The 25,822-nt window shown below is 42.0% G+C and overlaps 1 protein-coding gene across 1 annotated transcript in view; it reads right to left on the reverse strand.

The window, feature by feature from the left end:
* Positions 1–13,352, reverse strand: part of musk (muscle, skeletal, receptor tyrosine kinase) — a 43,098-nt gene extending 29,746 nt beyond the window's left edge. Inside the window, exons 1-6 of the mRNA XM_083793549.1 lie at positions 13,118–13,352; positions 5,217–5,343; positions 4,547–4,698; positions 3,904–4,031; positions 2,681–2,822; positions 1,938–2,062 (exon numbers count right to left, since the gene is read on the reverse strand). Of these exons, the coding sequence (XP_083649675.1) occupies positions 1,938–2,062; positions 2,681–2,822; positions 3,904–4,031; positions 4,547–4,698; positions 5,217–5,343; positions 13,118–13,199 (756 nt within the window). The 5' untranslated portion in view covers positions 13,200–13,352. The remainder of the gene's footprint in view (positions 1–1,937; positions 2,063–2,680; positions 2,823–3,903; positions 4,032–4,546; positions 4,699–5,216; positions 5,344–13,117) is intronic.
* Between the last annotated feature and the right edge of the window lie 12,470 nt (positions 13,353–25,822).

Below are 25,822 nucleotides of genomic sequence, written 5' to 3' on the forward strand. Positions count from 1 at the left end.
CAGGATAGGAATGTAGGACATTGCAGCTTGCCTAGGAGTTGGCATACAAAGTTATCCACAGATCCGTGCAGTTAGAGGTAAAAACACTTTTCGGCCAGTTATAGCGCCACCTTGAGGCTGAGTTGAAATTGTTCATGTGGCATTTCGTCCTCGGCCTAGTGGGAATGTGGGTGCACAATTTCACAGAAATCACGCGATGTGTTCATGATTTGCAGCATTTTGTTTGAAACTGAGCACTCCTGTGAACTTTGGAAGCCAATCTTAACCAATCAGGATGGAGTCTGAGAAATCTTAAAGACCGGTTTCGTTGAATGGCTGTAGAGAGACTGTGTACCAATTTGCGTGATGTTTGGACAAAATCTGTAGGTGTACTGTGCAAAAACTTGTTTTGCACAAAGCGGCCTCCTGGTGGCGCTATAACAGGCCGTTCTGGAAAGTTTGGGGCAGAGGTTCATCGATGGCATCCAGGGAGTGTGTGTGCAAAATTTGGCATCGACCGGGTTAACGGTGGCCGAGATTAGCTGCTCACGGACACACACACGGACGGACGGACGGACGGACGGACGGACACACACACGGACGGACGGAGTGCAAAACATACTCTCCCCCCATGCCTTCGGCCTGGTGGAGACAAAAATACGGTAGCCACTCTACAAGCTCACATCGCTTTGTCATGTGTTATGAGCTTTGTGATGTGTTATGAGCTTTGTGATGTGTTATGCGCTTTTGTAGATGTGCTCTTTATGAGAAACATTACAAATGCCATAATGACATATACCCAAAATCGGGATGTCAGAGTTAAAGTGGTAAATCTTTTACCACTAAGTTTAACATTAAAATGGGAAAACACGTTCACATCCAGTTACTGTACATCTGTATCTTTTATCACTGTTATTACAGTATACACATCCTATTCACAATGACTCTCCTAGTCATTGTGAATAGGATGTGGTGTTTACAGCTACCAACATATTATGGGAAGGCTGAAAAATATCTCAAGTATTAAAGGGAATGGTGGGATGGTGGCAGGGACTGTGCAGCTCACCTCTCTGTCTCCCTCCCTCCCTCCCTCCAAGACGAGCTGAATCGTTTTTATGTTGTTTTGATGTTATTAACACCAACAACCTCCCGGAAGGAGCCAACGACACCAATATGACCCCGGCCGCCCCGTGTGAGCCTCAACAAAGGAGTCCTTCAGGGCTGCGTCCTGAGCCCCCCCTCCTCTGCTCCCCCCATACACCCACGGCGTCGTGGCCACACACAGCTCCGAGTAGGTGATTAAGTTCGCCCGATGACACTGACAGTGAAGTTAGTCGTGAGGCCCTAGATGTCCTATGGGTCTCCCACAGAGGCAAACCAGTGAGAGCGTCCTAATAAATCACTGTCTGCTATGGAATGGAGAATGCTCTGACCCCAGCTGCTCTGACCCCAGCTGCACAGCGCTGAGGAAGCTCATGAGGACAGCCCCGAGCCCATGGGAGCATCGGTAGATGTGAGCTTCCTCGCCATCCAGGATATGCGACACAATGGTCAGTGAAACCATAGGATTACCACCAGTCACCCCTGCAGCCATTGACTGTTAAAGCTGTTAGCACGTGGAAAGCTGTACCGCAGCCTCGTAGCCTGGACCAGCAGGCTCCGGGACAGCTTTTTCCACCTGGCAGCCAGGATTACAAACAATAAACAATGGACACTAAAAGACCTGTTGCCTGTCTGCACACACACTCACTTTCCATGATTTTCCACATCTTTCTATGCTTGCACGCGCGCACACACACACACACACACACACACACACACACACACACACACACACAGGACTCCAACATAAACAATCAATGGAACTTTACATTTTATCCATTATTATTGTATTGCCTTTTTTGTGACATTTTACCACTTGTTCTATTGTTATTATTTCACAGATTCTGTGTACTTACAGTGTTGCCATTCTCTAGCCAGGTGATGGTTGGCACAGGGTTTCCTGTGGCATTGCACTCTAGAGAGACCTGACTGCCAAAAGCCACCCTCTTCTCCTTAGGAACGAGCAGGATGCGTGCTGGGGCTGGAGACATGAATATGATATATCGATAGAGCTTAGTGAGACAGAGAGACAGATGAATACAAACAGAGACACATGCAGGCATTTCGGCGTTCAACAGCATTCAAAGAGAAATAAAGAATATAAGGATTAGGATACTATACTATGACAAACAAACTAATAAAATAATAAGATGTTATTACTGTGGTGGCCATATACTAAGAAATAGACAAAGTGGCGCAAAAGACTAAAGGTGAATTCAAGTTCATTTGTAGTTTTACTTTTGGTACTGTTACCTAACCTTGTATTTGTCAGATCTATTGCATTGTCCATTTATCTTTCTTCTGCTCAGCCCCCAACATGTGGAATATATTAGGGGTCCCAGACCCTTCCTAAATCCCTCTCAACAGAGTTGATGGGTTTCCCAGACAACAATACACTCTATACTCACACTATACTGAATGTATACTACAATGTTACCTACTGTAGTGTCCCCTTGAATAGCTAGTAATCACCTATAATATGTGCAGTGCACCCCGGTTGGAATCCTAAACCATAATACTGGTTAGATCCATTTGGAGAAACTGTTCAAATATTCGATGGACTAAATCAAGCAGTGTAGGATTCTCTTAATGTACACACCCTGGACTTCTAGGGTGACAGGCTTGGAGAAGGCCAAACCAAAGCTGTTCCTCGCCACACAGCGATACTGCCCTGCATCCTCCTTCTGTATGTTGTGGATCTTCAGGGCTCCGTAATCCAGAATGTTCACACGGTCGCTGACCTAAAGGGCGTCATATAGGGCTATACGGTTAGCAGCACTCCCCGAAAGTTCTGATCTGAATGGTCAGAATAATGTGCGTGCGTGCATGTAGTGTGTATACACTGTACATAGATGCCCGTGTCTATTTCTGGCAAAATCTCCTCATTTTGGGGGAATTGCAAAACGTTTATTTGCTCACAGAGGCACAAATGAGTCACTCGGCACAACGTTAGCCAGCCCCACTCTGGCTAAGGAAGAGGTTACATGAATTGATGTTCACTCTTTATTGATCCTCAAGGAGGTTACACAGAATCACCATCATAATAGCAACAGTACCAACACTTTGCTACAGGACGATCAATGCATCACTGTATACCGTCAGGTTAGGTGGGAGCCAATCTGGGTACCCATCGGCAAAACTAATGAAAAACAGCACCATCTTTTCCTTTGGAAGTGGGAACTAAACTAAAGTATGGATTTACTCAAGTATTGTACAATTTTGAGGTACTTTTACTTTACTGGAGTATTTCTACTTCTACCACACTACATCTCAGAGGCAAATAATGTACTTTTACTTCACTACAATTGGTTGACTACCTTAGTTACTATATAGTTACTTTGGTGATTTTGATTATTAGGACTATTAATAACCATGCATTAACCACTTCAGCCATATAATATACTTCAGCTATCTACAAGCTCACAGCGCATGGTGGAGCGCCGCGTTGTGAGCTGCCATTTTCTAAAGATTTGCATACATTGGGACTGCATATAATACTGTACATTTTACTGTACTTTTACCTTTGATACTATATATTTTGATGCCAAGGCTTTTTTACATTAACGAGTATTTCTACAGTGCAGTATTGATAACACTGGTATCTGTTCTTTTTTTAATGTGTCGTAAAATAAATTGCAGCTGACGGGCAACCCTCATGTTTAGAGAAAGGGATAGCCAATCAACCGATAAAGCCATTTTCTCATGAGACTCATTTTCTATCATTGTACGCCAATTGCAAATAAAATGAACTATAATCTGCAAATCAATCACAGATTTCAGTTCCCCAGATCTCAGAGAAAGAAACAACAGGCCAGAATCTACCTTGACTAGCTCGTCATCTTTGAGCCAAGTGACATCAGGTTTGGGGTTGCCAAGTGTAACACATGGCAACACAGCCTTCGACTCTATCAGCCGGGTCACGTTCGTTGGATGACGCTTTATCTGGGGCTCTGAGGGAAGGACAGAGAGATCGAAGAGTAAATAAAACAGAGCCTTGGGACACTCATAAATGGCCAACGCAAACAAAAGTTCAGTTCATTAATTACTTCATTGTTATTAAACATTGGTTGTATGTCATGCTTTGGCAGTAGTACTCGTGTGTGTAATGCCAATAAAGCTCACTGAAAATCGGAAATTAAAAAGACGTTGAAACATTTTGATAAAAGGGAAGATGGGGATAAAGGTGAGAAGGTTGAAAGAGAGTGTAAAGTGGGAGAGAAAGAAGAAATGGAAGTGGGAAGTGGGAGAGAAAGAAGAAATGGAAGGGTGAAGAGACATATATACAGTAGACAACATTGAGGGAGAAAATAAAGAAAGATAAATAAAGGAGAGCTGAGAGAAAGATTAAGAAAAGGGAGTGAGAGATATAAAAAGACAGGGAGATAATATGATGTACGCAGCCACCAGTTTCTTTCTTTATAATGGTCTGGGGTACGGTCGCATAGGAGAACTGAAGCAGACATACTCATCTTGAGCTGCAGAGCCCCACAGCTCTTGGCTGGCTCCCCTATGCCGTTGTTGGCCAGGCAACAGTACTCTCCGTTGTCTGCTTCCCTGACATGAGGGATGACGAGCATCTGACCCTGTTCTCTGGTGATGTACCGCGGGTCATAGTAACTGGTGGAAGGACAATCAGAGAGAGAGAGAGAGAGAGAGAGAGAGAGAGAGAGAGAGAGAGAGAGAGAGAGAGAGAGAGAGAGAGAGAGAGAGAGATCAAAAGTCAGCCCAGTTCCAATTTCCTCCTGACTGAGGTCTTTGCACTATGGCGACTGTATGTTTATCTGGCTTTCAATGCCGTACAGTCTGCTGGGCACATATGATGATGGGGTAGTGGAGAGTTGCCTTATTTTGATGGACAAAGGAGATGTAGACAGTCAGCACACTAATGGCCAGATTATTTTGTGGGCCTTACACATTGGACAACGTGTGGCTTAGTTTGTTGCCTTCCTTGCCTTCCTAAAGTTTGGACAGCAAGGCCACACTGTTATTTGTTAGCTTGTTTGCCAGTCCCGATGTTTTGTGTGTGTGTGTGTGTGTGTTCAACACCCAGTGCCATCTGTGGACATGATACATGAAAACCTACGAACAGTAGTTTTCAAAAGTGATTTCTATAATGAAACGGTTAACTCTCTCACGGTATTGGGACGTTGTTCCTTGTCCAGGTGACGTCAGCGGGAGGGCGGGACTCCACCTCACAGATGAAGGTGGCATTGTGATCCAGTAAGATGTCCAGCGTCTCCACCAGGGTGATTATACGAGGGGCTGCAGGGTGAGAGAAACACTGAGAGACAGCAAGAAGACACGCACATCCCAGACCCAGTGTCAATTTTCAGTGTTGTCTAAAAATGTTCGACTACGTTTTTTCACTGACAAAAACTAAATAAAAACTTATTAACTTATGATGACTAAAACTATGCCTATGTAAATATACTGGCAATTTCATTAACAAAAGAAAATAGACAACTCGCTGTGAGCTGTCCTCCTGAGAGCTCCATTATTCATCAGTGTACATAATGAAAAGTTCTGTAAGAGTGAAAGGACACACTCTTGTGGTGAGCCTGAGTATAGCTACAGGGTGTGAGAAACTGCTTCTAATAGTTAGAATGGATAAATTCCATTTATGCCATTCCTCCAACCAGACCCACTGTATACTGTACAAGCTGGTGTGGCAAATTCAAATCAAATAGAGCAAAATAAATGTGCGCTCTAGGCTTACTCCTCAGACCATCATCAACACTGATTCATTTCAAGTAACTCATACAGCAACCTTTCTGCCGTTCAAAAGCCTGCAAACAAAAGCCTGACACATGCTTGCAGCTTTTCTAAGTGTAAGCCATTACCCATTAGTATAGTATAGAAAGCTTTGCATCTTCCACACCTCTTACTGACATGCCAAGTAAGCAAATTGCAGTGGATCAAGCTTTCCATTAACTCAATTCAATTATGTTTTATTATCTTGACAAATCACAACAAGTTGTCTCAAGAAGACGTTTTACATATAGACAGGAGCGTATATTGCAAGCAATATTTGCGACATGGTTTAGGTTTTAGGATCTTAACTCGAAGATAGGAGGTTTGTAACCATAAAGCATGGCAAGAGCATACAGTAGTAGAAGGAATACAGAACGTTTTATTGTCTCATATGAAGGATATTTTCATATAACCGCTCTTCTTTGAACATGACATATGAGGACATATAAGCACATAAAATAACTGCACTGTCTGCAATGTTTTACCACGAAGTCATCTAGATCATTCTATATAGGCTTCTAAGTTTGCTGAAGCAAAACTAAAAGTGACATAATTCTGTTGATTTAGTACAACATAAAATCTCTACTTAAAGTGTGGATTATGTATCGCAAAATATGTATGAGCACTAGTTAATCATCGACAAGAGGCCAATAAGCAGAGTAATCAACTTTGAGCAGTGTGATAATCGAAAGATAATGCACAATAATCTAGGCTATTACCGTACACACATACCAATATCCTGAGTGCCATCTGAAAAATGGAGGGTCCACTTTATACAGTACAGCACATATAGGCTACTGTACTATACATAATAATGGTGTCAACCACGTTACATACAGTATGGCATGTGACAATATCCGTCTCCTTTGAACATGTGAATTTGTTGACTTGAGAAATACTATCCTCAGAACAGACACCATGACTCGGTTACAATATGAGTAAATGTATCTCTTCACTGTATCTATTCATATGAATTAATGATGACCAATTTATTCTCTATTGTCCACACTCAGGGTCAGCGAAACAGTTTCAGCCCAAACAAATTGGAATTCCTGTCATTCCTGTTTAGGACTGGGTCAGCTGTCTTCCGGATAACACTGTTTGTTATTTTTAGACCATATAAGAAACATTGGTGTATGTTACAACTTTGTTTGAACTAGAGTCTAGACGAAGAGGAGAAGAGAAGAGGAGATGAGGAGAGGATTTGGGTAGCCTAAGAACAATGCTTTCATTTTTATAGTGAAATGTAGATGTCACACATTAACATAGCTGACATATTGAAAGGACATGATACTGTACGTCAAACTGAAATCCTGACATTTACTGGTCAAAACTGAGGTTTGAACTACTGGAATACATTTTTAACCGAGGTCAAAAGGCAAATTATCATTTTCATACTGCATACAATTTCCATCCTTAACGCTGATATCACATGGAAGTTAGTATTCAGTATTCATTGTTTTTTTAGGGATTCTAACCCAGTCCAACAGGATGCACAGTGAAATCCTCAGTGTTATTTTATTCATTTGTAATTCTAAGAGCTTACAAATGTAACCAAATTGAGATGTAAGCTACAGCCACCTTAATGCACTACCACATGCTCCGTTTGAGTCACGAGGACTGCAGTTTGAATCCAACTCCTGTCGTTTCATGTCTCCTCACTCTCTAGTCTCCAGTCTCTACCCTCAGTTTCCTGTTTACACTCTCCTGTGGAAGAGGAAGCATACTGGACTAGATTTGTACAGCATCTTGTGACTTAAGGAACAGCACTTTATTTTATTACTAGACCCATTTGCTATGAAATTATCCTCTCTAGTTAAAAGTAAATCTATTAATTTAAAAGTGATTTTGATTTGATTTATTTAGAAAAGCAATCATAAAACATTATAATCAAATCGATTCAAGGATCAAGTCCGAAGACTCATTTCCACTGAGGTCCTCTCACACTGCACGGAACAATACTTTAAAATACATCACAATACATAAACATATAAGTGACAGGATTTTAAAAGAAAAGTTTATGTCAATCCATCTGCCATTCACGGGCACTTTCCTTTTCATTGTTCATTATATGACAAGGTAGGGCTTAAGACAACAGTCAGGGAAATGTTATTGAAAAATCCTCCTACCCAGCATGATGAGATCTTACACTGCACAGCATTAAAACCAAGCCAGTGTGTGGAGAGAATTCTGTTGGAAGACCCTAACGAGATTTTTTATTAGCCCCAAAATTAAATCAAGACAACTGAAAACAGATCAGCCATGCTGGAGACAGTGTGGCCACAAGGGGGCGGGCCACGCTCATATTTTCTGGTCTTGTCCTAAAATTCAGAAATACTGGCAGGACATCCACTCCACCTTGGAGACCATTCTGTGTTTTGAGATACCTCTGTCTGTTCCTTTTCTACTGTTGGGAAATATCCCTGAAGAGTTTCTAATACATGATAAATATTTAATCAAGATCCTCTTAGCAGCAAGTAAAAAAGCAATCACACGACGCTGGTGCCAGCAGGACCCACCAACGAAAGATCAATGGATGGACATTATTGAGGAACTGTATGCTATGGAAAAACTAACATTCATACTTAGACTACAAGAGGATAAATTCTATAAAAAGTGGGAAAAGTGGAATCTCTTCTCTCAGCCTAGCGATATTGCAATAGGATTTCATTTAATGTTTTTTGTAATATGAAAAATGCAGCCTTTTTTCTTTTACTTTTTGTCTTTTTATTTTCTTTTTCTTTCCGTATAGTCTTGTCAGTTGTATTTTTCTTGTCTGTTCTTCCTTCAATAAAAATTAAGTGAAAAAAAAAAAACAAGCCAGTGTCTGTCGGCCACAAGGTACAGCAGCATTCATTAACTCAACTGGATGGCTGTTTATTGTGTTTTATAACTATTGGGGGATTTGAAAAGGGTAGCACAGAGAGCCAAATAGGAGATTTCATTAGATTTGTTGCCGCCAACAGGACTTATCCCACTATCCTCTTACTTAGCCTAGAGGCTACTGCGGAGTCAGACTATGTCACCTCACCAGTAACATTATGTGTCACCGGCATCATGGGTCACTGGAGGATCTTTCAGGGAGGAAAGAGAATATTTTGGATGTTAAGATTTTGGATCTCTAACTTTTGTCATTAGATCAGACCAGAGTAGGCTAGTTTTCTGCAACATGCTGTGAGCACATAAATCTATTTAAAATAATCTATGTGGAAACAATTTGTACAGTGGTATTTTCAAGTCATACTAACAAGTCAAGTCAAAGTTAAAAGATATCTTTCCTATATTTTTCATATATTATCTTTTACTACACGGCCATAATTATGCCTTGAGTCAACATCTCTGTAGCTGGGGTATCATTACTGTATCATTACAACAATAAGTCATGGTTTCCACATCTAGAACAACAACAGTAGTCCCATGTCAGTGGAGCAGCACTTCATTACCAAGCTGATGACTTTAACATCTGTTGCCTCCAACTGCTCAGCAAACAGTCACGTCTTGGTGAGGGGGAAGGACTCGTGCTTAATGTATACACTCCATCATATGACATCTGTGGTGCGCTGAGAATAGGAGATCTACAAGCTCACCATCTTCTATTTTTGGCGTGTGACACCATCATACGATTAGGTATAAAATCAGGCTTGAGGATCACCCTGGATTATATAGCTACGGTTATAAACGCAAGCAAAGAATATGATACTTTAGACTACAACAGAGGCTTTCAAATACTGTTCATGTCAATGACCCCAAAATTGATTACGTATTTGCCGTAGACTCCCATTTGAGATGACTTTGTGCCAGGGACCTTGATAAGAGAAGAGCTATTTCAACATTTGAAAGATCTGTCACCATGTTTTATTTTACAGCAGATGCTTGTAGATAGGTTATCAAAATAGCCAAAATAGGGTTTTAACAGAGTTTAAACCTCATTTAGCTGGGGAGAGATATTTTAACCTTATATACCTCATATAGGCCTACTGAGTACGGTCTCTATGCCTCAACAATGTCTTCTGTTTTTGGCCAATACTGAACGTATGACATTACAATAATGTAAAATTACTGCTAATATATGAGCTTGTAATATATGACTTACATTGAACCTTACTATATTTCACATCCTAATATCAGTAAGACGCCCTGAGGGCGAGTTTGATAGTCGCAATAAATACACCACGTCTCTGTGTGTATGTACGTCTGTAATTCAAATAATCCGAGAAGCGTTCGCCCCACCAACTTAAAATTTGACACACCAACTTGCATCGTTCCAAGTAGGCCAGTGACCACCGGGTACCGATCTAGTAGTAATTTAGAAGCATTTAGCAGACGCACTGAATCCAGAACACCACATGGTAAAACATTAAATACATAACATTAGTCATCAAGAATCATAAGTAAGTTCTATGTCTACATAAAGATTCTATCTAACTTACATCAGTTGAGCCTTTGCATATGCGGGTAAAAGGTCGTCAAGGGCTAAGTCGGAGTCTGAAGTTTTCATACTGTGGCGGAAGATTGGGAGTGAGTCTGCCTGCGGTTCTGATTACAATGGGAAGTGCATTCCATAGTTTTGGAGCCAGAGCGGAGAAGAGTTTGGGACGTGTGGAGCGGTGTCCCGGCCATACCTTTGGTTGCTTTGAAGGCCAGCATCAGAGTTTTGTGCTCTGTGCGGGCAGCAACCGGGAGCCAATGGAGGAAGCGGAGAAGGGGGGAAGACGTGAAAAATGTGGCTGGTTGAAGACCAAGCAAGCTGCGGCATTCTGGATCAATTGGAGTGGACGTCATCATCGGATTGTGTGTGTGCGTCCGTGCATGTGCACTGTGTATGTCTCAGTATAATGTAGACATTATTTGGACCATACAGCATGATTTGATGTGTTTAGTGTGCTCATTTTTGCACACCTTTGAGCCTTTACAGTTAACTCAGAGTGATTAGACTTAATGTTGCAGTCAGAGAGCAGAGGGGAAAGGAGAAAGAGAAAAGGAGTAGGTTCCTGTAGCAAGCACAGTGAGAGCCATGAGGAGACTATGTGTCTGAATACAGGAAGGATATAGATTTACTCAGATTTACACTGAGCAGCCCTATGACTGCACCCTCCCCATTCCCCTGGCAGACGTTGGCAACAGGTGATACTGGTACTACTGTACTGTGCCTTGGAGGTGAAATGCAGCCCGCATTCTAAGTCTATAGGCTGTGACATATAGTAAGATAGACTGCCAGAAACATACACATGCTCTCTGCATTCTACTATTACGGTATATCAAGTATCAAACGACTTACTTGATATACCTTTGGTATTATTATTGCAATGCAAAACCCTCCACATCAAAGCTATTGCGAGGGAACATAAAAAAGAATGAAGGGACCAAGCCCGAAGGGCCTATGGTCCCTGAACCCCACGACCATTGGCCAAAGAGTGGCGCTATAGCCCTCAATTTAAAAATGCTAACTTTGAACAGGCATAACTCATGAACCGTTTGGCCAAGATTCATGGAGCTTGTTAGGAGTACAAACAGCTGCAATACCGCTGGGTGACCTAAAGTGGCACTGTTGAGCAGCCTAAGGGCAATTCACATTGAGCAATATAACTATAACTGCAGCCAGCCAGCAGTGTTGTTGAGCAGCTCAACACACGGGTGTGGTTTATCTTATTGCTTGGTCCCGTCTTATCGCTGCTATCGCTGCTCAACACACGGGTGTGGTTTATCTTATTGCTTGGTCCCGTCTTATCGCTGCTATCGCTGCTCAACACACGGGTGAGGTTTTTCTTATTGCTTGGTCCCGTCTTATCGCTGCTATCACTGCTCAACACACGGGTGTGGTTTATCTTATTGCTTGGTCCCGTCTTATCGCTGCTATCGCTGCTCAACACACGGGTGAGGTTTTTCTTATTGCTTGGTCCCGTCTTATCGCTGCTTGCAGCTATATTATCAAAGTTTTTTTTTTTTACCTCCCTATTCTATGTCCCTTTATGGCCTAAAGACTGTGACATACAGTATAGTAAGACAGACAGGCAAACAGAAAGGTCAAATGACCCTGCACTCAATGAGAGAATAAACTAAGACTACTGGGAGACAGGCAAGATGAGAAAGTTGTTACATGGTTCAGTACACAAGCACTGAACCATACAGTATGTTTTACAAACGTTACTTATTCTGTAGCAAAACATTCAACTCTAGACAAGTAGACAAGTAGACATAGCAGGGACGCCCGCTGGCCAAGTGGTCCAGGCGCATGCCACATATAGGCTTTGGCCTGACAGCGCATCGCGTGTTCGAGTCCCATTCATGACGACCTTTGCTGCATTTCTATCCCCTTCTCTCTCTCCGTCTTTCCTGCCAGTCTTCACTTGATACCATCAGAAGAAAGCCAAAAACAAATCTTAAAAACAGACTTAGTGGTAACAGACAGTAACAGACAGTTGAGGTTGTTGTCTACAAGGCATGCATGTATAGCAACAGACTTTCATATACTGTCTTTACCAATACAGTATACGACTCTGTACTGATAAACAGGAACACTGCCTTGCGTTCCAGAATGCCTTAAACCCTCCAAACTGTGTGCCCACACGGAGAGGCCATAACGACATAGAAATGCAGACAAGGAACCTAGTAGCCCTGATTTAAATCTGCACCAAAAACAGCAGATCTACAAGTTCACAATGTGCCACAGCACGACACGTTCACTAAATACAAAACAGACTTTAATTTGGAGACAGCTAGGCTTTACCTGTACTCTGCTTACGAACGTCCCCCTAGCCACTACACCACAGTATAGGCTATCAATCACACTGTAAACAAACAGGTAGACTATCTTCAGCTAGACTTAGGAAGTAGCCATTTATTTTCACTAAATAAACACACACACACACACACACACACACACACACACACACACACACACACACACACAGTTTGTTTTTATTGAACTGATCTGTTCTTTGATTTGTTCCTTTGTTCCCTGTATTTTGTGAAAATTATGTTTTCTGTGAATACTTTTTAGATCAATTTGAGGACAGTGGGTGTTTATCATAGCCTAACTCTTCCCAAAGGTTGACATTTAGACTTTAACCGTCACAGAAAATCAACAACTTGTACCATCAACACAAAAAACAAGGTAGCCTAGCTAGGCCCTACTGTATACAAACAAACCTAGGCCTACCATGTATTATAGTTATTATAGTATACTGTATCTGAGACAAAGGAAGAGACAAAAACCACAATGGATACATTGAATTTCCCCAATACCAGTTCCTAGGCAAACAAAAAACATGAACCCCGTGCTTACCTCTCTGTATCCCATAGCTGGGCGCGAGGAGAACCAGCAGAAAAAGGCTGTGGAACACGGGTATGTGCTGCATTATATTCATAGTCTATAGGATTGTCCACAGGTAGATAAAGGACTTCAGAATGACATCTTGATTCCCATAGTGACTGGAGCCACGTTGTAAGGCACTGGTTAGTTCTTACTCTGTTCTTCCAGTGTGTGTGTGTGTGTGTGTGTGTGTGTGTGTGTGTGTGTGTGTGTGTGTGTGTTAGCCAGAGCCAGCCATGCCCGTTCTGTTCTCTTGCAGTGAGAGCTAACTATCTGATTCTGTTCCACGCAGTGTGTGTGTGTGTGTGTGTGTGTGTTGACTCAGATGACAGACGGGGGCAGCTGCTAGCTGTCCTCTTGTACAGTACAGTCATTCTCGCAGCGTGGTTAGGCTCATGCCCCCCTAAGCTGCTACGCAGAAACGCTATCCACACTCACCATCATGCATGACCATGTGAGGCCCCTGTTTGTCATAGACATAACTAGATTAAACATTCCAGTTACTTTACTGTCATTTGTCCAGGCAGGGTTTACTGGATGGCATACTTCCAGTATAGGCTATAAGTAAAAGTTAAAAGCACAAACAGCTGGATTGTGGTATAGTACATGACTACACATGTGCATACTGTACACATATGTGTTAACAAACATACTATTCACTATCTTGCCATTGAAGAGTGTGCCTTTTTATTTGCTTGTCATTCAAATGTGTAGCCCCTCAGGCCCCCCCCCCCACACACACACACACACACACACACACACACACACACACACACGCGCGCGCGCACGCTATGTTGCAAACAGTCATGTTTTATGTGAGGTGTTGTTGTGCAAACATAATGCTTAATTTATACTCCAGTGTTGCTTGCCTAAAATATCAGATCTTCTATGAGCTGTAGAACTTGTACTGTATATATACGTTGTAAATCAGGCTTCAGAGACAATTCAGGACAGCCAGACTTGGAGGCATTGACAGGTTTCTCACTAGATGTGGTATTTTTACCCTTAACTATTACTATTCCAAGTATTTTGGTTAAAAAGTACTATGCATACTAACTCACAGAGTTACTTTAAAGAGATTTGCCCAAAGCTCATGGCAAGCAAACTATTGTTTGTTTTTCTCCACAGAAAATAGAGAAAAAAAGACATTCTAGTCTACATCAAGACCCGTTTGTTGACATTACGTTTTCCCAACATTTAAACAGTGTACTCTCAGCGTTGTAGCCGATACATTAACACTGTAGTGTAGTGTCCACACACTTACTACGTAGATTCTTCTTCATACAGTAAGCATTCATACAGACATGCATAATTGCATATACAAATCTGTAGTAATTCCGTTTGAATTGTAGATTTGGGGTTACGAGCATCATCTGCGTCTTTGTCTCACACACACACACACACACACACACACACACACACACACACACACACACACACACACACACACACACACACACACACACACACACACACACACACACACACACACACACACACACACACACACACACACACACACACACACACACACACACACACACACACACACACACACACACACACACACACACACACACACACACACACACACACACACACACACACACACACACACACACACACACACACACAATCCAGGAGCCAGCCTTTGTGTCCACCTGTTGCCAGCCAGCCCTGTATGTCTGTCCTGGTTTATTTTGGGAAAGGAATGGAATTTCCCAATGTGTTTGTGTGCTTCCTTATCCATTCTGCTTTGCTTGGTGCCTGTACAATAAAGTCCTCAGTGTTCATTTACCTCTGAGGGCGTAAAAGTGCTCTACAAGCAGACATGCCCACGTGCTGCCCAAGTCCATATAGGATCCCTAGGCCATTTACATTCTCAATGATAAACGAACAACACTGTTGATATGGGTATATTTTTACACTTGCAGAGTTGAACTAAAAAGGTGGCTTAAGTGATAGATAGATCTATATTAGATTAGACATAGATCTATATTCCGATAAGTAATCATTGCTATAGTTTTTCCAGATCTCTAGTAAACAGAAAATGAATGTTCCGCTCTGGATACCAATTAGCCCTTCGCTAAGTTCCTCCCCAACCTGTTCTTGTCCAATAGGCACGTTAGCAGCGAGGAGACATGGCAAGCTGCCCTTCTCCCCATTGAGATGCATGTTATATGACAGGGATTTCTCCATATAAATAATCGATAATTACAGTAGAAAGAGCTTCAAAATGTTCTAAATCTAGTCAACCAGGGCCTGCACTAGGCTTTGCACTATATAAATGTGCATGACATTATTTCAATAAACTAGAAATACGGTGATTAGTATTATTGCCATCACCTGGGTGGCTGAGTCGTGTAACTTTCCCAACGTTAAGTTATTTATGTGTTCAACACAGCCAGCTAGGAGGTGAGGAAAGTTTACCCAGCATAGCAACGGTTGCTAAACTATATGGATTGGCATTGAACAATCGCTTTTTGGGGTGGGGTTTAGCGAAGGGCTAATTGTATTCAATCAGGAGAGCTGAGAACGGATGATACAGAACACACAAGTGAAATTGGAAAGATAAAAAAGATCAGACAAAATTGAGATTAGAACAATATACATTTAGAACAATAACATGTAGTTGGTATGTGATAAATCATAATTGTATAGTAGAATAGTATTTATTTCTATATTTTGTAATTAACTTATTATGACCCAAACGCACCATCACTTCGCCTAAAACGCCATGTAGATGCGCAACAGATTTTGAAGAGGGAATAGCGCGACTGTCTTTCTCCGAAGTGCGGATGGCGTGACCTGCGTGCCTGGTGGCCCTGTAATACCTGCTGGACAACTGCAAACCTCCGACGCCATGTCTACTGAGTACGCCTTTCCTGCAATGGTGCTGCTTTTTACCTCAAAACGTCTGTCACTGATATGTTAAAGGTATTAGAAAATGAAGGTACAGGTCAATACAAAAGCTGCTACGAGGATAAACACCAGAAAAAAGCACTAAGACTTGTTTACATCAGGGTCCTCCAAAACAGAATATGTAGTGAAAGAAACCCAACCATTACGAAAAGGACAAAGGACACATTACGGAAAATTAAATAAATATTACCTGACGAATGTCACAGGATTTAACTTGTGGAAGGAACCGTGAGCTTTTCACAGCTGTCGGCTGCCCAAGAGCAACACTGGTCAAGCGAGCTATTGGGAGGTTACTTGGAGGTCAGTAGATCAAAAAGCTGTGGGAGGTTGAAGGCAACGTTCCGCTGCAGGAGAAAACACGAAAGTCAACAAAGGACAACATTGTTATGTAAATCACATGACTGCATATTTGTAAAATGTGTGGTTTTTAAAATGACTAATAACCCATTAGTGACATATCCAGTGCATTACAACAGAATGGCGGAATATTCCGTCATTTAAAATCCAACTGTTTTTACTTTTAACACTAACCCGGTTGCTGGGCAACACCTTCGTCACCCCAGCACCAGGAGACGTACACACGCATTGCATAGGGTACCATTAAAAGTAGGATCTTCTTTGGCTGTTATCTCTGAGTGCTGTCCGTGGTGATCATCATCTTACCTCATCGCTACCGACATAACGATTCTGGCGAAAGCTCTGCGAGCAAGGAACCCGGGTGTGAAAACATGGTAATCTCTATTCTGGCTGGCGCATGCAGCTAACTGGCCTCTATCGCCACCCGGTGTCAGTTAACTTGTTAAGAATGTGCCGAATTCAAAGGTGTCCGCAAAGGCGCAAACACAATATTTTACTATGAACGGAGAAAGGTTTTGGCTGATCCAACTGCCTTCTTCAGGATATGACAAGTCAACATAATTTCATTTTAAAACAAATTACCTTTGGCTGTAGTAGCCTACAGGTCTGGGCAGAGGGCTCGATCAGCAGAAGCATGAACATAGTTGTCACCCAACTTTTTAGCTTGAAGGTCATTTGGGAACGCTGACCGGCCAGCAGCTGCAGAGTGGCCCGTCTTTGAACACTTTGAACCCAACAACACACTGAACAAACTCACTTCTAGGGGCTGCCTTGATGATCACGCTCAATTTAGCATGGACAGTTGTTTTTTGTTCTGCTTCCAGTGGATGATTTACATTGTCCTTCTGAAAATATATGTATTTGATTATGATTATTTAACATTTTAATTTGGTTATTTTATCAACATAATTTCACCACAGATGGGAAAGAGAGCATATCATTACCCTATAGGGATTCCTTTTGCCCTTCGCAATGTGACGCGGGCAGGGGTGTCCTTCGTCTCCAGAACCCACTTTGTCGTTTGTTCTTCAGTCTTCAATGGGAACACATTGAAGACTGAAGCGTAAACTGTGGTTCATTTCTGTAGATCGCTCCTCAAAGGCAACAACACGGTAGTCATACCCAGGTGGGAGCCAGTCCTGTGACATGAAATGGATGCTCACTTAGAATTTAGAAACATTACATAAGCAATGTCTGAAGTCATCTCAGGCAACACAAAATAATACATAATTCGTCATATCCCGTTACTGACGCATTACTGACCTGTAGGACTGGATAGTGAGAAAGATTACCACAGTGTACATCACCGTACCTTGATGGCTGACATTCAGACATGACTGCTGTAAAGAGACGAGATAAGAGTGGGTATTTAAAGAACTGGACATATTATTTGGGTATATTTATCCACAGGTTGACATGCTTCTATAAAACATGACTTTAATATAAATGTACATGACTGTACTTGACTTGTCCTATACAGGTACCGTATTACAAATGTACTGTAGGCCTATCTTATTTTGTGTGGTGGGCATTAACAGCGCTCACTGTCGAGCGAGCAGTTTGTTTCGGAGGTCATCAACATGTCGTGGCAAGTGTCCAGTTTTCTTCAGAATATGTATGACACTAATTAAAATGTTACTATGACACGCTGGCACATTAGGAGTGCAGTGTGCACTAGTATTAGTGGTTCTCAGATGTTTTATTTGCAATGACCCCCTCAACTCTGAGAATGGACCCTTACGGGTCCATTTGGCTCCATTTGTACACTCTCAGAGTTACAGACCTGTCATGGTCATTCGGGGTTAGCTCTTTATGTGTTTAATCCTATTGTCCACTCATGTTGGTCCAACACAAGTCAGCATGGTGATGACCTCTGCTTTGTTTAACAAGTTTTCCTAGATTTAAAATATAAAGTTCTCATCCCAGAGGCACGGATGTTAGAACTGTTCACGGTTGGGTATTAATAATAATAAAACTTCATTTGTATAGCACCTTTCATGACATGAAATGCAGCTCAAAGTGCTTTACAGAGCAATGAGAAAAAAATAAAAGCAAGGCATAAACATTAAAAAACAAGCAGTAGTGCAATACAGTGAGGACATGAATAACAAAAAATAAAAGATCAATTAAAAGCAATGGTGTAGAAGTGGGTATTGAGCTGTGCTTAAAAAATTTCACTTCCCAAACAATAGGGGTGCGCAGTTGAAAGCATATGCCGGCAAAACTGAGAAACTGGCCACGGATCGGATTCAAATGCTTTTTTATTGAATAATACGAAATGCATGGCCGGTGGAAATACAACGCCCGTGGCCTTGGGGTGAGAACTTTATATTTCAAAACAGGGGGAAGTCCCGGCATCACGCCATGACTCGTGAAGAACGAGTTTGGTCCAATATAGACAATAGTGTAGGTAGGCCTGGTATGGGACTAAATTTAGCCGCTAAAAGTAATGCCCCATCGGGATTCGGCGTTGTCAAACTTGTTTTACCTGAGCAAAATGTACTTTCGCAGTAAAATAAAATCGATGTTGTGGTCTGGGTCTCGTCTCGGCGTGACGCAGGCAATAACTATTCGTCTGGAAAGCGGCCAATTAGACGCAGGTAGGGCAATAAAGAAAGAAAGAAAGAAAGAAAAATGCCAAACTTAGCCTTACAATAATATTCCAGTGGAAATGTATGTATTTATGTATTAATTAACTGTTAAAACCAAAAGTACCGGTAGGCTATACTAGGCTATGGTTAAAAGGTTAAAGCTATCATTTCAGTTTGTCTAGGGGACCCCGTCACCCCGGCCATGTCTTAATGTCTTTAAAACAGAAAATAAATGCTCAGGTCGGGTGTGATTAGGAGAGAGAACCTCACACCGATCAGTTTTGTGTTCCACTTCCAAGTTCCAACACAACTGTAGTGTTCACTCATTTATTTGGTTGACAATTATAACTTGTTATTGAGTGGCAATCTAGTGACAACCTCAGCACCACTTTGAATTTATGCAGGGTAATATTGCCATCTACTGATCTAACATGTGAACTGACAGTTTAAACATTAATTTACCATAACTGATCTTTTTTTTTGTTGAGAAAAACAAGGAACAAGAGTAGACACTGACGCATATGCTGAAGAGGGAGAGGAGGAAGATGATGAAGAGGGGAGCCTGCTGCAGAAACTGAAGAAGATACTGCTGCTAAGCTTCATAATGTTATATTGCCTGTTCTGTGTATAGTGTAGAGTAGAGTGACAATTACCATCACTTGCAAATTAATCTTCATTGGCAAGATGAAAGTAAATTAAGCCACGCAAATGGCTAAGAGAAAGCAGAAAGAAAGAGTTCAGTGCGTGCTTCATAATGGAAGGTAACTTTTAACTTACCCTAACTCTGCCAGATGGGGGCGGTATTGATTCACAAGTTCACAGTACGTTGTGAAGTAAGCGTGTCTTCCACCTGGCAGAGTCAGGTTAGTAGGTGGGCCTGGGACCATCTGGGTGGGCCCTATGGGGTGGGCAGCAACATTCTGGCATTAATTAATTAATTAAAACTCATTTTTAATTAATGAATACAAATTCTTGCCTTAAATTTCCTACAAATATTAAGTCAGGTGTCTTAGAGGTTGACAGGTGTAATGTCAGGCTGCTACAAGACACTTCATCCCATCACATTCCCAAATATAACGGTAAACTAAAAAATCACACCCGTGTGAAGTGAGGGGCGCTCTTCATACATCATTAATTATGTATCATCTCATTCCGGCCAATCACAATTTGTGTCCTCAACCTCACCTTCGTCTTCAATGTTTATGCAACGTTAAACACTCAAAGCTGGCCATTAATTCACAATACAATGACATGCAGCATTCAATGTTTGTGTTGGGTGAGCCATTCATTATCCAAGCATACTTTTCATTTGACCAACAACAACAAAACTGGTTCTAAATATTCTCCTTTGACAAACAACATTGATTCTAAATGTTCTAATATGAGAAATACGGTAAAATAAACATGGGGCGAGATATCCATGTGGGGCGAGATCCACGCTTTTCAAAAAGTGCCCTGGCTTGGAATATCCGTGGATATCCACGGCTTGGGGCGAGCCATCTCGAGATTTTTACCTGTAGCCTACTATATTTTTACCTGTAGTTTGAGATTTTTCCTGTAGGCCTACTTTTAAACAGAGAGAGAGAGGGGGCCATGTTTGTGTTTACACAAACCCTCAAAGATAGCCCCCTCAAGTTAATTAGCAGATTATAGCACTCATAGCATAGCAGTAGCCCAAACATTTAGATTCTCGTAGAGGTTTTTTTCGATTCTGACGAATCTCTCAAACCTCTACGAGAATCTAAATGTTTGGGCTAGCATAGCAGTAGCCCTAGAACGGCTCTTGTTGTTACATACTGTACATACTGTATGTAACAACAAGAGCCGTTCTAGGGCTAGCATAGCAGCAGATAACGGGCACAATCAATGAAAATCCATTCGACAAAAATTACAATTATGACCTTGATGTCTTCAATCACAGTAATCCATAGGCTATAGGACAGATGCTGTTGTTGTGGAGTTGCCCAGTAAAGGTGAAGTCCTCAGGATACAGCTGTTGTACAGTAGCTCGTGCTGACTTCCTATCTTTCCAAAAACTTTGGGTGAAGAACAACAAATCTGCTGCATTCTAGAAACAAGCACATGATGACAGGCATCAAGATCAGGCAGGCATGACCAATCAATCTACGCAGGTACAGATGGACTAACCTCGCCTCACCAGGCTTTCCACCTCGGAGGAAAACAGATGGACAAACTACAGTAGGCAGACAGTGCCAGTGGCTATCAAAGGCTTTGTCTTCCAAAGGATAGGTTCAAATCCTTCAAATAGCAGGTCTACATTTTGAAGATTCTTTGAATTATAATTCCCCAAAATACCACATGTGTGTCACTGCTTTTAATAGTTTGAAGTGAACAGACTTGACGTAGCAAACAGTGAGCTGATGACCCTCAACCCAGATACAGTGCGTGAGTGTCACCTAGTGGACTGGCTGCATTTCGTGTGAATAAAAAAAGCCTATAGTTTGAGAAAAGCATCCCAACCATAGTATAGGCATATTAGGCATCCAACAGTGAGTGCAGTTCAGGAAGTGGCTTTAATACCTCACCTATTGTTATTTGTTACATAGGTGTCATTTCCTTTGCCATACCCACCTGATTTTATTGTGTGGAAACACTGTGATGCGTTATAACTTGCAGATTGTCTATTTTCAGATTTGTAACAATACAAACATTTTCCAATGGACATTGGGCATATCCTGAAGTACAATTTTAGGTGTTTTTTGAGTGATGCAACCACTCCTATAGACAGCCATGTGTGTCCCTGGCTGGCTGGCTGGCTGTGTCCGAGCACAAAAATAGTGTCGCCACACGCGCACACACACACACACACACACACACACACACACACACACACACACACACACACACACACACACACATTAACTGTATGATGATTTCGGGTGTGACAGTACAGTAAGTGACAGTACAGTACAGTAGAGGGACCATTTCTCAATCATTTCGGACGCTGGGCGGCTCGCCGGAACCGGGCCGGCACCCTGGGCGAGTTCCTGTGGGTCTGGAACTTCCGGGGACCCCCGGGGACCCCCAACACTCACTTTCACTTCACACAGGTGTGATTTTTATTTACTTTTACTGGAGTATTTACCATTTTCAGTACTTTTACTTCTACTCCACTACATCTCAGAGAGAAATATTAAGATGCGACCCATTGTGAGCTTATAGACCTGCTATTTTCAAAAGATTTTTATACATTTGAAAACTAGGCCTACTTTTTCTCAAGAAAATGTTAAATTCTGGACATTTACTTTTACTCCCAATACACTTTTTTTGCTTCCGATCCCGATACCTCAATTTCTGTGTTATAGTCGATACCGATACCGATTACCGAATACCGATACCAGTGTCGTGATCTCATGTTGTGTTTATAGCTATCTAGCTATATATCTCATGTTTATAGCAGACTCCTCACTCAAATGTGCACTTGCAGTTTGGGCAACTCCAAAGCAAACTCCACATGTCCCAACATTTTATTTACCTTCCATAGTGTCAACCCCTTACCCCTGTGTCGGATCGGTGGTTAGACTGGCATTTTCACCGATACCGATATGACCCGATATGACAAATAAGGGACGATCCGATACTTTTCCCGATACCGATACAGTATCTTTTCCCGATACTTTTCCCGATACCGATACAGTAATCTTTATATTGAAGTATTGATACTTTTACTGAAGTAAAAATTGTGAGTACTTTTTCCACCACTGTCCTTGGCATATAATATTTTCAGATTGGCGTCCGTTTAATGCATAACAATTTGGGCGTCCTCCTCGACATGGAAATGTTTGAGACCCGCTGGAGTTGTACATGGTTCCCCTGATAATCTGTCTCCAGGTGTTGAAAACATCTGGGTCTCTCTTTGACTCACTTGGAGTCACTTCTCTCTTAATTCAGTTTTAGCTTTCCTGCTGTCCCTCGATCCTATTAATTCATCATCTGTTGGTTGAAAAGATCTAGGTGGTTCCATCTAGTAATTGGATGCCTGTAGAGCGTTGCTTGTTGCACACCCCACTGTAAGGAGACCCCTGGGAAGACCAAGGACCAGATGGTGGGATTATATCTCCAAACTGGCCTTAATTGGAACACCTCGGGATCCCCCAGGATGAAGTTACTAAATAATGTTGCTCTGGAGAGGAACTGGAACTGTTGCACCCGCGACTACGACTATGGATAATCGGTTGAAAAGATGGTGCTGTTTTGATGCCAATTATGTGTGTGTGTGTGTGTGTGTGTGTGTGTGTGTGTGTGTGTGTGTGTGTGTGTGTGTGTGTGTGTGTGTGTGTGTGTGCAGGGCCAAATGGGCCAATGGCTTATTTACTTGGCTCTCAGGGGCCTTCGGTGAAACTGGACCGCGCGGTACTGGGTTTGAGGCCCTGACAGGGGCTCCTGGGGCCCATTATTGGCCGTTGATTGTGTTCAATTTAGGTCAAAAAGATAATAAAAATCATCGTACATCATCATACATCATCTCATCCCGGCCAATCGGAATTTGAGTCTTCACCTTCGTCTTCAATGTTTGTGTTACGCAATGTTTGTGTTTACATCAACACTCAAAATTGTCCATTCATTGTCAATGGCATTTAATGTTTGTGTAGGACAAAGTTTGTGTTTGCACACACACTAAAAGCTGGACATAGGAGGGGCTTTAGCCTCTCAAAAGTTCACAAAAATTCACATTCACGTGTGAAGTGAGGGGTGCTCTTATCATCATACATCATCACATTCCGTGCTCAGCCAATCAAATTATCACATTGCGTGTTACAAACACACACACACACACAAAGCTGTGCATAGGAGGGGCTAGCGTTCCTCAAAAACAGAAAATATCGCTGTACAGGATTATCAGCCCAAAGTACAGTTATAGTAAGTATTAGGCCTCCTATCTGAATTCTTTCTTGTGTTCCCACTTAGCCAATTCCTAAGAGAAGGTAAGTCAGAAAGTCTGTGCCTTTCTTCAGAGTGAAGTCAAAGTCGTACGATTAGTCACACACGTTGCCGCAGTGAAATTTGTTCTCCGCATTTGACCCATCTCTTGGAGCGGTGAGCTGCAGCGTGCGCCACGCTCGGGAATCATTAGTTGAGTGCCAAGCAGGATTGGGTCCCATTTTTACAGTCTTTGGTATGACCCTGCCGGGGATCGAACCCCCGACCTCCCAGTTTCAGGGCGGACACTCTAACCACAAGGCCACTGTCTGGTTTGAACGGGCTGAAAACACAAGAACAGTTCCTCTAAGTCGCCGATTTGATCAGTGAGGGTAAGGTATCATAGCCCTGGGGACTTTTTCATTGTAAATATACAGAGAAGTCACTTAGCACCAGCACTAATTACTATGATTCACAACACTCCAATGGCCACTAGACTTGATGCGGTGATAATGGTCTCGACGAAAGGAGCAGACACACGTTTGCTTATTTATTCAAGGCTGTGAGGGATTGGCCAGAGCTGTATCAAATGAACAATAACATGTTGCTCAGAAGTACTTACAACTGGATTGTGATTTTGCCTCATCTATACCTGTAGTTATCAAACATGTTCATTCCCAAAATTACGTGTATATGTGGTCACAGGCCCCCAATTTAGTCTCCACTGAGTCTCCGCCGGTTGGCTCAGGAAAGCGACAAAACCAAAAGAAATCTCTGTGAATTCAAGGCTTCATGGGGTGTGAAATTGATAGAAATTAAGTACCTAATTCTAACCCTATACTTGTCTATTTGTCTCAGTTGGTGCATATACTGCTTGTCTACTACAACTTACTAATGTAGCTGTTGTGAATTTGTGTGTGCGTGCATGCATGGATGCAAAATAAAAAGAGCAACGAAAAATGCACACACGCATACAGTACGTAGGCCTACTGTTTTCCTAGCAAATGATTTAGGGGTCAGAGACACACACACACACACACACACACACACACACACACACACACACACACACATCTAATTGAACATTCTTGTCTATTCTCGTTCAGTTTGGAGGTAAAAATGCTTATATCCAACATGATTTCTTGCACGTAAATGGGCTGCAGCGTCTGTCAGCGACCAGTGCTCATAGGAGGGAATTAAAAGAGTGACCTGCACCTTCGTTTATTTTTTCTGGCAGGGAATGAATGAGTAACTTACGGGGGTGTTGTTGGATAAGGATTGTTTTACATGGAGCGGAGAAACAATCGATTTGTAGAGTGTCAAATATTTAAATGATGTGCGTTCCGGGGCTCTTGGGGGTTTGCTTTTCCTGAGTTTGCTTGTTCTCAAAACATATCGTAGTAACATAGTAAAACATAGTATTATGTCCAAACATCATGCAAACATATTGGTAAAAGTGATCTCTATAGTCATGTGATCAATACGTACGATTTTTCATATTCCGTCCTGATAATTAATACAAATAAGCCATGCCTATTTTCACCTGACACGTTTTCCCGCTTCACCATTTTTAATGGTTCGGAAATTCAAAATGTACTTGAGTAAAAGTACAAAAGTATTGGCATCAAAATGTAGCGTTTAGTACTTAAAGTAGTCTGAGTACTTCCACCACTGCCAGTTAAGTCAATTGGTCTCCTTTCCTGTTGATACAACAAATCAATTAACTCTCATTTCCCGTATATCTCTATAGGATCAATTAGATCTGGTTTCCTGTTTTCTTCTGCAAAAATCAATGTACCCTGACGGAGCAGCTGCCTTGTTTGCGGTGGACCACATATGCACATCAAAGGGTTCCTAAATGCGCCCTTATCACACCACATTAACCTCACATAAACACACTGTGAACCCCCGAGTCAGGGCAGGAGGC

Source organism: Protomyctophum parallelum, assembly GCF_964188405.1.
Source record: "Protomyctophum parallelum genome assembly, chromosome: 21".
Classification (NCBI taxonomy): Eukaryota; Metazoa; Chordata; class Actinopteri; order Myctophiformes; family Myctophidae; genus Protomyctophum; species Protomyctophum parallelum.